Source organism: Plasmodium relictum, assembly GCF_900005765.1.
Source record: "Plasmodium relictum strain SGS1 genome assembly, contig: PRELSG_00_v1_436, whole genome shotgun sequence".
Taxonomy (NCBI): Eukaryota; Apicomplexa; class Aconoidasida; order Haemosporida; family Plasmodiidae; genus Plasmodium; species Plasmodium relictum.
In genome coordinates this window covers 1-11,961 of record NW_021628672.1, presented here as the reverse complement: position 1 = coordinate 11,961, position 11,961 = coordinate 1, and the positions used below count along the sequence as shown (strand labels likewise).

At 20.8% G+C, this 11,961-nt stretch overlaps 1 protein-coding gene across 1 annotated transcript, besides 1 other annotated feature; it reads left to right on the top strand.

The window, feature by feature from the left end:
* Positions 1-2,269: 2,269 nt before the first annotated feature.
* On the top strand, positions 2,270-10,438 carry PRELSG_0029600 (reticulocyte binding protein, putative; the record flags this gene model as incomplete). The annotated part of the gene is made up of 2 exons (XM_028676034.1): positions 2,270-2,312; positions 2,412-10,438. 2 exons carry the CDS (start codon positions 2,270-2,272, stop codon positions 10,436-10,438), a joined length of 8,070 nt encoding a protein of 2,689 aa, XP_028531195.1.
* Positions 10,439-11,312: 874 nt separating this feature from the next.
* Positions 11,313-11,961: a repeat region.

The following is an 11,961-nucleotide window of genomic DNA, read 5'->3' as shown; positions in this document are numbered from 1 at the left end:
GAAATAATGTGACAAATTTTTAGTATTGATTTATTAATTGCCCGTTTAATGACTTTGCTAGAGTATTAAGCAAACAAATTAATAAAGAGCATGTATAACTAAGTATACGTTTATATATATATATTCGTTTTTATTATATATATATATACTGTTTTCTTATGATGCATAATATTTAATTGAAGTTAAATTTTACTGCATCTTTTAATAAACCTATTAACAGTTATAAATGAGTTTTTATTTACAAAGAATTAATATCTTCTTTTAATTAAAAACATACAAATAATTTATAACAATTTATTAAGTCAAAATTTTATGATATTCAATGTTATTTCAAGATATACATTGAATAATACATAAACATTTCTCTTATCTCTTAAGTTTTTAATAAGTTAACATTTCTTTCTTTTAATTTTTATTTACACTAAAAATTAAAACATATTATAACATAACATAACATAACTTTCAAAAAACTCCCCAAAAAAAAAATATATTAATAATTTTTTTTTTTTAATTACAAAGATGTATATATATATAAATAAACAAACAAAAAAAAAAAAATAACTTTATTTTTTTTTTTTTTTTTTTTTTTATATATATAGGACTAGCGTCAGTGCATGGCTAACTTGTACGTATACAACTAGCAACTAGCTTAGCATGCTACAAAAGGTTAATAATACCTTTTATTAACCAAGTATCCTACTCTAGTCTTATGTATAAGTGATAAATATATACAACAAAAAATAAGATAAAAATATAAATATAAGAGATATATAATTATGTTAATAATGTGTTACATACTAGAGAAATGGAAAGATAACTGACATTTTACAGTATTAAGAAAAATAAAACATAAAATAAATGAATGTAATTATTAATTTTTTTTTGAGTAATTAGTATATTATATATGACAAAGAAAATTCTGATAAAAAATATGAAAATTATAATACATTAAAATAAGTACAATGGAATTTTTATTTATAATTATTATGATGTTATTTATTATTTAGTATATTGAAAATCTGCTAATAGTGTTTATAGTGATTCGCAGGGTGTTAATATTTTAGAAATAAAATGAAATAAATCATGATAATTATACAACTATAGATGAAAATCAACAAATATCATGATTATATTTTAATATAATTTAATTACATTCAAATCATTGAAATATATATTTTACATTGTTAAATAGCTTTCAACTACAATTTAGATGTGTGCAACAATACAGTTACATTAAAGCTTTAATTATTAGAGCAAATATATATATTTATATTTATGATTTACTCTATATCAACGTTTACATAAGAAATAATTAAATAAGAAAAATAATAATGAAAAATAAAGAAAAAAATTTTATACTTATTATAGGGATGATGATTATTTGACTAAAGTTATCCTTGTTTTATTACTTGCATGTCGATAAAGAAACAAAAAAAAAATTTTATAAAGAAAATCCTTATAAACGACCTTTAAAAAATTTCTTGATATGGTTAGTGGTTTCTTTGAAATTATGTTTTTTACACAAATCAAAGATCATAATTTTATATTTCTTTTAAAAAAATAAAATTTAATATAATTTTTTACGTTTTCTTATTATTAAAAATGACTTAGGCTATCTAGAACTAATATATATATATTTTTTAATTCCTGTTATGTTAATATAAGCACATTTAAAAATCTCACATTTTATTTCTTTTTTATTTTATTTTATTTTACCTCCTATGTGCTTTATTTATATTATATCTTTCCACACAACATGATATGTTGTGAACTAATATATGGATAAAAAAAAAAAGATTTTTTTTTAGTTGGATATCACATTGTGTTTCTTATATAATGTAATATTATTTTATATAAAATTTAATTACATTACTTTTTTGTCATTTTAATATAACTTTTATATTAATTTTTTTTTTTTTTTCATTTTATATATATTAATATATCTGTAAATATATACTCTTTTTTTCTTTTTTTGCTGTGCTTTTATTTTCCTTGTGTAAAGGTTCAATATAATTGCATTGAAGCAATTTGTTAGATATAACATATTTTAAGTTATATATATATATATATGTAAAGTTATTAATTTTATACTAAAATATTTACTGTAACAGAAAAAAAGATGTAAAATTAATTTTTCAAATATGTGTAAAATGTTATTATAAATTTAAATATATTTAAAAAAACACAACTTATTAAAAGAAAGATTATATAATTTTTCTAAGTTTAAAAAAAAAAAACTAAATACCACTTAAAGATAGGGAAAAAAGAAATGTGGATAGTTTGCTTTACTTTTCTTTATACCTTTTTTGGTGGTACAATATATATGTACATTAATTTTTATATTTACAGAGATATAATCATTTTTTCATGTTATATTCATTAATTTTTATTATATGTATATATGCATATAGGTTTAAGTTATGGTAATAAATTTAAAATATCATCAAATGCATATAAATCTACTGCAAGCAAATTATCACTATATTTGGACTTAAGAGGAGACAAGGAATTATATAATAATACTAAAAAAGAGTATAATAACAATAAAAGGAAAAATGGGAAAGTTTCCAATTTTCAAATTGATAAATATAAAAAAAAAGTAGATAAATTAAAAAATGAAGATGAAACAAAATCATATTTATCTAAGAATGCATTATTAGAAAACATGAAAAATTCTATAATTAGAGCAAAATCCCCACATTTGGTAAACATAAAAAAAAATAATCCATATTTATTTGAAATGCATAATATCAAAGAAAAAAAAATAAAGAAAGAATTGAATAATATTACAAATTCTTTTATTCAAACTAGAAACGTATTATCTGTTCCAGGGTATATTTTAAGTGGTTACAGTTATTTTACTATGGATATTGATGAAATGTATACTAGAGTAAAAAAATTTTACATTAAAGCACGTACTTATCAAAGCCTTCAATCTTATTTTATACTTCGTGATTATACTAAGAATAAATATATAAATTTAGCAGAAAGAATTATTAATGAATTAATTAAAAAGACTAATGATGCAATAAATTTCTATGAATCAGCCAGAGATGATATGAGAAAAAGACTAAATAATTTACAACAACTTCAAAATAACACAAAGCAGAATTACTTATATAATATAGAGCTTGATGAATTTAATAGAAAAAAAGAAGAAAATATAGATAAGGCAAGAGACCTTCGTGATAGTTGTAATATTATAAATGAAAAAGCTTACGAAATAATAAAATCTTGCATAGTTTCTTTGGGTGCTTCTAAAGATTTAAGAAGCAATTATAAGAAAGAAATTGAAAATTTTGTAAAGATGAGTAGTTCGAATAATAAAGATCATGAAGACTTTTTAAAGGAAATTGAAAATTTCTTGAATACTGATAGTAATATAGTAAAATTTAAACAAGGAAAATTTGATCAATGTAATATTAAATATCAAATTAAACCGCTAATAGAAGAAATTTCTGACATTGAAGCAATTTATAAAGAAAACTTAAGTGTTATTAAAAAAAATCAAAAAATAGTATTAGATAGAAATAATTCTAGAAATGAATTGGATAAATTCCAATTGAATGCATATAATAGTTGGGAAATTGTGCAGCTGGTATTGAGTTCCACTGACGCCTTTTATTCAATTCAAAGTTCAGAAGAATGGAATTTAAAATTAAGAGAAAAATTTAAAAACAAAAAAAAAGCTATTTATGATTTATTCTTAGACATAGCAAAAGAATTAGAAAGAAAAATAAATTCTCTAGTTTATCCTGAAGAAGTAGAATCAGAAAGTGAAAAAAATATTTTAAATTCCAAAGAGATATTAAATAGTGTAGAATTCACAATGACTGAAAATTCAAGAAGTTTAGAAGAATTATCAAATAATTATCATAGTGCAACTTTTTCTGGCATTAAAAAAGATCTTGCTGAATTGTATGCTGAAGTAATCATATATAATAATAGTATGGTAGATATATTTAATTCTATGAATGAGAAAAATAATTCTAACGAATATTCAAAGGTAAAGATAAAAAATATAAAAAATAATAAAGTATCAATTCAAGAAAATAACATAGGAAATACTATAGATAATCTATCAAATGTAAAAGAAAATATTGAAAGTGAAATAACACTGGTAAATAGTAGATTTAATGCGTTAAAGCAAAATTATGTAGAAATTCAAAATTTTAAAGATAAAATTGATCAATTAAAAACAAAAATACAAGAAAAAAATAGTGAAATCCAAAAGTTAAAGAGAGAAGAAGACAAAAGTAAGAAAATAACAATAGGGGAGATTAAGAAAGAATTGGAAAAAATGAATAGAAACATAACATATCTGAACAAAATTATGAATTTAAAAGAAAAAGAAAATGAAGATCTTAAGATAATTGAAAAATTAATTAATGAAGCATCATGTGATATGAGTAAATACATAGAAAGAAAAAAAAATGCAAATGAAAAAATTAATTTAGCACTAAATGCCCTAATTAATAATGGGAAACTTGAAGCATATAAAGAAATATTACATTTTGTAGATGAAAAAAAAAGATTAGATTATGCTTCATATGATTTTGATAATGTTAATGAAATATTAGAAGAAGTAAAACGAAAATCTACTAAAATAGATAGTATTATCAGCGAAACTACATCTATTATGCAGAATAACGTAGAACCAGAAATAAATCAAATCAATCAACTTAAAAATGATGTTTTAATCAAATTAACTGAAGATCTATACAATAAAATGAAAAATTCATTTGAAAATTTTAGTGAGATATTGAATTCAATATTTAGAAGTATAGCTAAATATGAAAAAAAAAAAGAAATACTAAAAAGTTATGAGCATCATATAATGGAAAAAAAAAAAGAATTTTTAAATAAATTCGTTGAAGAAGATTATGAAATTCCAAATGGAGAAAATATTCTTCAAGAAATTACAGATCTTCAATCAACTAATTTTAATGAAAAAAATGAAATAAATAAACAAATTATTAATGCACAAAATATTGTAAGTACTCTAAAGGAACAATTAGGATTATGTAAACATATAGAAATATTTTTTGATAATCTCAAAGACACTAAAATTGATAATTTCAAAGCTTTAAAACTACGTATTAATGAAGCAAAAATAGATAATTTAGATGAATACCAGGAAAGATTTAATGGTATAGTTAGTTCAATAGAAAATAGCATGGAAATGATTATTTTCTTAAACAAAGTTATAGAAGCCGTTAAAAATTTAAATAATGTTATAAATGAATCTAATAAGAACTGTGATATTATTAAGGAATTAAGTATAAATATAAACATTATAAAAGAAAAAATAGATGAAGAAATTGATACAATTAATAAAGAGACTTTAATAGAAGATGACATAAAAAACAAATTTTTGATCAACTTAGAAGACAAAAAAAGAGCTATAGAGAATAAAAAAATAAAAATTGACAGTTTAGGGGAAGAATCAAATTCATTATTAACATCTTCTGAGATTTTAAAAGAGGGTATTGCTAATATTAAATATATTGGAGATGTAAAACCCTATTTAGAAAATGCATTAAATAAAAAAAGAGTGATGTTAGATATTTCAAGTACAATAAATGATATAAAAGTAACAAATGATATTTTGTATAAGGAAACAGATGATAATATTAAAAATATAAAGACTCAAATTGTAGAATTAATATATGGCCACATAATTAATTTGAATCAAGAAATAAATAATGAAATAAACAGAAATTTGAATATTTTAAATAAAACAAAACAGGTATTTGAAAATTTCAGTTTTGAAATTAATGTAGAAAAAGATAAGATAAATAATAGCAAACAAAAAATAAATTCAATAACACAAAAAATTAACGAACTAATAAATAAAATTAATGATAATAAAGAAAAATTAATAGATATTCAAAGAAAATCTAAAGAGCATGTTGATATAGTTAATATAATAAAAGAAAATAATAAAAATTTAAATGACAAAAAAAGCGATATGAAAAATCATTATGAAGAAATTAAAAAAATCTTGGATGAATTAAATACAGTAAAAAAAGAATTAGAATCCTTAATAAAAGATATGAAGGCGTCAAAATTAGAATATGAAAGAGCAATAGTATGCGATATTGTGCAACTAATAAGTGATGAAAAAAGGAAATCCGAAGAAGAAATGCTGAAAATTGATGAATATAGAAATAAAATTGAAGAATTAAAAAAAAACTCAGAATTCACAGAAAATGAATCAAAAAGTTTTAATTATGAAGAATATCTTAATAAAGCTAAAAAAAATCAAGAAAAAATAGATGAATTAGAAAAAAAAGCTAATAAATTAAAAGAGGAGGCTTCTAATTCTGAAATAGAAAGTATTGAGAATATAAAAATGAAAGTTGAACAAAAAATAAAAGATATTTTGATTTACAGAAGTGAAATATGTGATGCATTAAATGAAATCAAAAGCATGGAAAATTTGTTAATGATGAACCAATTTAAAAGCATTGTGGATGACTTAAAAGAGAATATAAGGAAGGCCAGAGAAGAGAATGAAAATTTAAAAAGTGAGCTTAAAAAATCAGACAGTACAAAAAATTTAATATTAGACAATTTTCAAAAAGCAGAACAATTAAAAAGCTTAATTATTAGTAATTCTGAAGAAAATGTTATTGATGAAAAAATAGATGAAATTAGGAAAATTAAAGATGTTATAATAAATAATATAAGAAATATGGGTATATTTTCAATAGAAGTTGAAAAAAGTAAAGGGGCATCCGCATTATATTTTCATAATATAGTAAGAGGGAAAAATAAAATAGATTATTTGAAAAATCATAATCAAGATAAAGAGAAAAATATAACAAAATACATTATTGAAGAAGTAAATGGATTCGTAAATGAGTCTGAAGGTTATTCAAATGGGGCGAATAGAGATGCACAAACTTTTAACGTAAGTCATGAAATAATTTCAAAGTATGAAAATAAGATTAGTGATCTTTTAAACGAATCTTTAATTTTAGCAAAAAAAATAAAGATTGAAAAAACAAAAAATGATTCAAAAAGAACTCTGAAAGAAATCCAAGATGATTATATTAGTATTCAGAAATCATTGGAAAAATCAAAGGAAAAATTAAACGAATTGAGTAAACAAGCTAAAAGCGTAAAAAAAGATAATAATGAAGCAAATAATGAAAAATCCATAATTGCACTTAGAGAAATAGAAATGATCAAAACAGATATAAATAGCGTTCTATCATATATAGAAATAATAAAAAAAGGCAGAAAACATGTTCTGAGTATAGATGAAAATAAAGTGGAGTTGCTTTCAACACTTCATGAGAGTGAAGAAAATGATTTATTGGGTAGATTAAAAAAAGAACAAAATAATTTAAGAAATGCTTTAGAAATTTTAAAAGAGATTAAAGATGAAAAAAACCTTTTAAATCATGAATTTCATAAATTAATAGACATAGAAAGTAAAATTAATAGTATAGAAAATAAATTGGAAGATAATAAAAAATCTTATGAAGAAGGAATTTTGCAAGAGATTAAAAAATTGGCTGATCAAGACAAGGAACATATTGTGTCCATGAAAAATTCAATAAATCTAATGATTGATACTTCAAACTCTCTTTTTAACAAATTTAAATTAAATGAAAATGATATACGGCGACAATTTGAAGATTATGGAAGTAAAATGAAGGAAATAGAAAATAATTTTAATGAGTCTTATAAAGCAATTGAAAATTTTTTAGTAGAAGTTATGAAATCCTCTACAAGTTATAACGAAGCAAAAAACAAAAGGAAAGAATCTCAAAAAGAAAAAAAAAACCTCCATGGAAAAAAAGAGGAAATGAAAACATTATTGAATAGTATCAGCAATATTAAAAATATCTTGATTTTTAAATTAATAACTAATATGAAGAAAGATTTAAATAAAATGAATGAACTTTTTGAGAACGATTACTCAAAAGTGATAGAATATATTAAAGAGATAAAAAAAAAAGTTGAAAATATAAAAAATTCAGATGATGTTAATGTTGCTTTAAATGATTTAGATATAGCAAAAAATAAAGTTAGTGAAATAAAAGAAATTAAAAAAATTTATTTTAGTTATAAAAACAAAGCAGATATAATATATGGTAATTTGATTGAAATAGCAAAATTTATTGATACTAATAGAGAAACAAAACCAAAATTAGAAGATTATAATACTATTAACAATTCTAAAGAAATTGTTTCTAAAATACTAAAGAATTTAGATGATATATATGAAAAAGAAAAGGAAAGTGAAAACCTCTTTACAAAAGCTAATAGTTTTTATGAACAAGTAAAGTTAAGAGAAGAATTAAAAAAAATAATTAATGAAACAAAACAAAAGATAGATGAAACTTTGTACAAAATAGAATCTACCTTTGATAAATTTAAAAAAATAAAAGAACTAAGTGTTGATGAAATAATTTATGATGAAATCTTTAAAAATTATATAGATCATAAGAATTTAAAAGAACTTACAAATTCATATAGGGAAAAATCTAGTAAAATAAAAAATGAATTAAAAATAGATGAAATGAAAAAAAGTATTGATTTTAATAAAAAATCTTTAGATTATATAAAAAAAACTGTTTATACAACAAAAGCAAGTGAATCTTCTATTAATATATTGGATCAAGCAAGATTTGATATCATTACACTTATAAATAATGTAGATAATGCATATAAAAACACTTTAGGAATAAATTCATCCTATAATGAACTACTGAAATTAGGAAAAAATTGCAAATTATCTTTGCTTTTCTCAATTGTTTCATCTCTTGATGTTGAAATATCTAAAGACACATTAATAATTCAAAGAAAAAAAAATGATATTGAATTAAAAGTAGAATATATAAGAAATAATTATGTCTCCATAACTAGAGACATCAGCATTTTAAATGAGTATTCGAGTAAAAATCAAATTAATAAATATGACTCAAATAATGTTGAAGACGTAAATCAGTATAAAGAAAATTTTAAAGAAATGGAACAAAGAATAATGGAAACCATTGGTAGTATAAAAGAAATATTTTTAACTATAAATAAAAAAAAAAATGAAAATGATGTTAACAAATCTTTAAAGGAGTTGAAAGATCTTTATAAAAAGTTCAAAAATGAAAAGAAAGATATAAACGATATATATAAAAATATAAATAATGTAAAACTAAAAGAAATGGAAAAAGAAGCTCAAAAATTAGTTGAAATATCAAAATTATATAAGAATATAATAGATGTTGTAAAAGAAAAATTGTTAGATAATGGAAAAAAGTTAAAGAAAATTGAAGATTCTATAAGAGAAAGAGAACATGAATTATTTCGTATTGAATATGTATATGCACAGGAATATATTCAAAAAGTAAATAATATTTATGAAGAAGTTACACATGTAATTAGTAAAATAAGTGAATATGAAAATAACAAGAATGAAAATAATAAAATTATGAAGTATGAGAAACATATTGTACATTTAATAGAAAAGACAAAATTTTTATTAGAAATAGCCGAATTATATCAACATGAAAATGATTACGATTTATCAGAAGAAGAAAATAATAAAAGATTATGTGAAGTAAATAATTATTTAGAAAGTATTAAGAGAAAAACAAATGAATCAAAAAAAGAATTTGAGAATATGTTGAGTAATATAAAGCAAACTAAGGAAATTTTGTTTAACAACAATAATGTTCTTCATGACATTTATAATATTACAAAAAATGTAAATGAAATAAAAGAAAATTATCCAAAGAAAGCAATTGAACAAGACATAGAAAGAAAAATAAGGAATCATTCAAATGAAATTAAAAAAATAATAAATGAAAATAGAAACGAGATAGATAAAGGGATAAGTAGTATTCAAAATAGTAATGGACGATTGAAAAGACAACAATTAATAATTAAAAATGTAATGAAGAAAATCAAAGAAGAAAAAAAAATAATGGATACATTATTTGATAGGATATCAGCAAGTGATAATTCAAACATAAATCCGAAAATAAAAACTTGCTTAGAAGAAGCAGAAAAATTAATTAAAGAATTAACTCATAAAATAGATCAGATAGAAAACTTATTAAAAGGAAATTATATTAAAATAGATAAATTAAAAGATAGAAATAATATAACGATAAAAAAAAGTATTATTAGAAATTCTAAACATGATAAACAAAAAAGGGAATCGGGTGAAAAAAGTAATGATGAAGAAAATGGAAAAGAGAAGAATAATTCATTTTATACTAAAAATAAATTTGCAGGAGCAATACTATGTTTATTTATTTGTTCTAGTGCATTTTTTGCTGCTTTTAATAAACATCAAGAATATAATACTGAAATAAATAATTTATTTGAAGACAGTGGAGACAATAAAAATGACAATAATTCCTTTGATATACATAAAGAAGATGCAATTGATGTTACTTTTATTGAAGATGAAATTACTTAAAACGGTAAGAGAATAAAAATATTTCATTTTAAAATGATTTCCAAATATTTACTAGTTTCTCGTTCAGTAACTTTGCTATAGTATTGGTTAATAAAATTTGTTATTAACCTTTTGTAGTACACTAAGCTAGTTTACTACTTGTGTACGTACAAGTTAGCCATGCACTGACGCTAGTTAATAATAAAAAAAAAAAAAAAAAATAAAGTTATTTTTTTTGTTTGTTTATTTTTATTTATATACTTCTTTGTAATTTAAAAAAAAAAAAATTTAAATATTTTTTTTTTTGTTGTAGAAATTATTTTTTTTTTTGTTATGTTTTAATTTTTTTTGTTAAAAAAATTAAAAGAAGAAATGTTAACTTATTAAAACTTAAGAGATAAAAGAAATGTTTATATATTATTCAATGCATATTTTAAAATAACATTGAATATAATAAAATTTTGACTTTATTAATTATTATAGTTTATCTATATGTTTTTAATAAAAAAAATTACTTCTTTGTAAATAAAAACTCATTTATAATAATTAAAAACTAATATATATATAAACGTATATTTAGTTATACAATGCTCTTTATTAATTTGTTTATTTATTACTCTAGCAAAGTCATTAAACGGGCAATTAATAAATCAGCTTCATATTTTTGTTTTCCCAAAGTTTAACATTCTTTTCTAATAAAATTTTTATTTTATCTTTATCTTTCTGATAATTTAAATCAGATTTGTCTATGAAATTTTGTATAAATTCTTGTTTTTATTTTTCCACTTTTTCTTCTGTATTTTCAGTTTTAACTTCCATAACATATGTATTTTTCTCATATTCTTCTTGAATAATAAGTATTAATTGTCTCATTATCGTTATGCTAAGTAAAATTAAAGGTTTATTTTTTTTTATGATTACAAATCTTATTCTAATTGTTCTGCCATTATATAGCATTTTTATAACAACCTTTTTAGATTTTCTCTCATTATTACGAACGAATAATCCTCTAATTGAAAAAGGTGGAATTTTAAAATCAGTCTTTATATTTAATTCCTTTGCAGTATAAGTTGATATAGTACTTACGTCTGCTCCTGAATCTAGTAAGATATTTACTACTTTTCCATTAACTTCTACTAATCGTCTTCTATACTTCTTACAATCTTGATTGTCTTCACAGTATTCAATTCTATTAACACGAGATCTGTCTTCATCTGAGTTTTCCGAACAATCACTGTCTTCAGACTCTTTTTCTGATTCATCTTGTTCACTAATCTTATGAACTCTATTTCGTTTTCTAGTAATGTCTTCATCACTTTCCTTAACTTGTTGTTTTTCTTTATACCTTTCTTTAGCCCTTTCTTTTTGTTTTGATATGTATTCCATCTGTTTATCAAGATATTTTTGCATTTGACGGATTCTCTGTGGATTAGTTTCATTTTTAAACATTTTAACATGTATATCATATCTTTTATCAGTTATTATTCCTTTAATTTCATCTTCTTTATCTCTTATGACTTTGTGTTGACATACTTTTTCCAAAT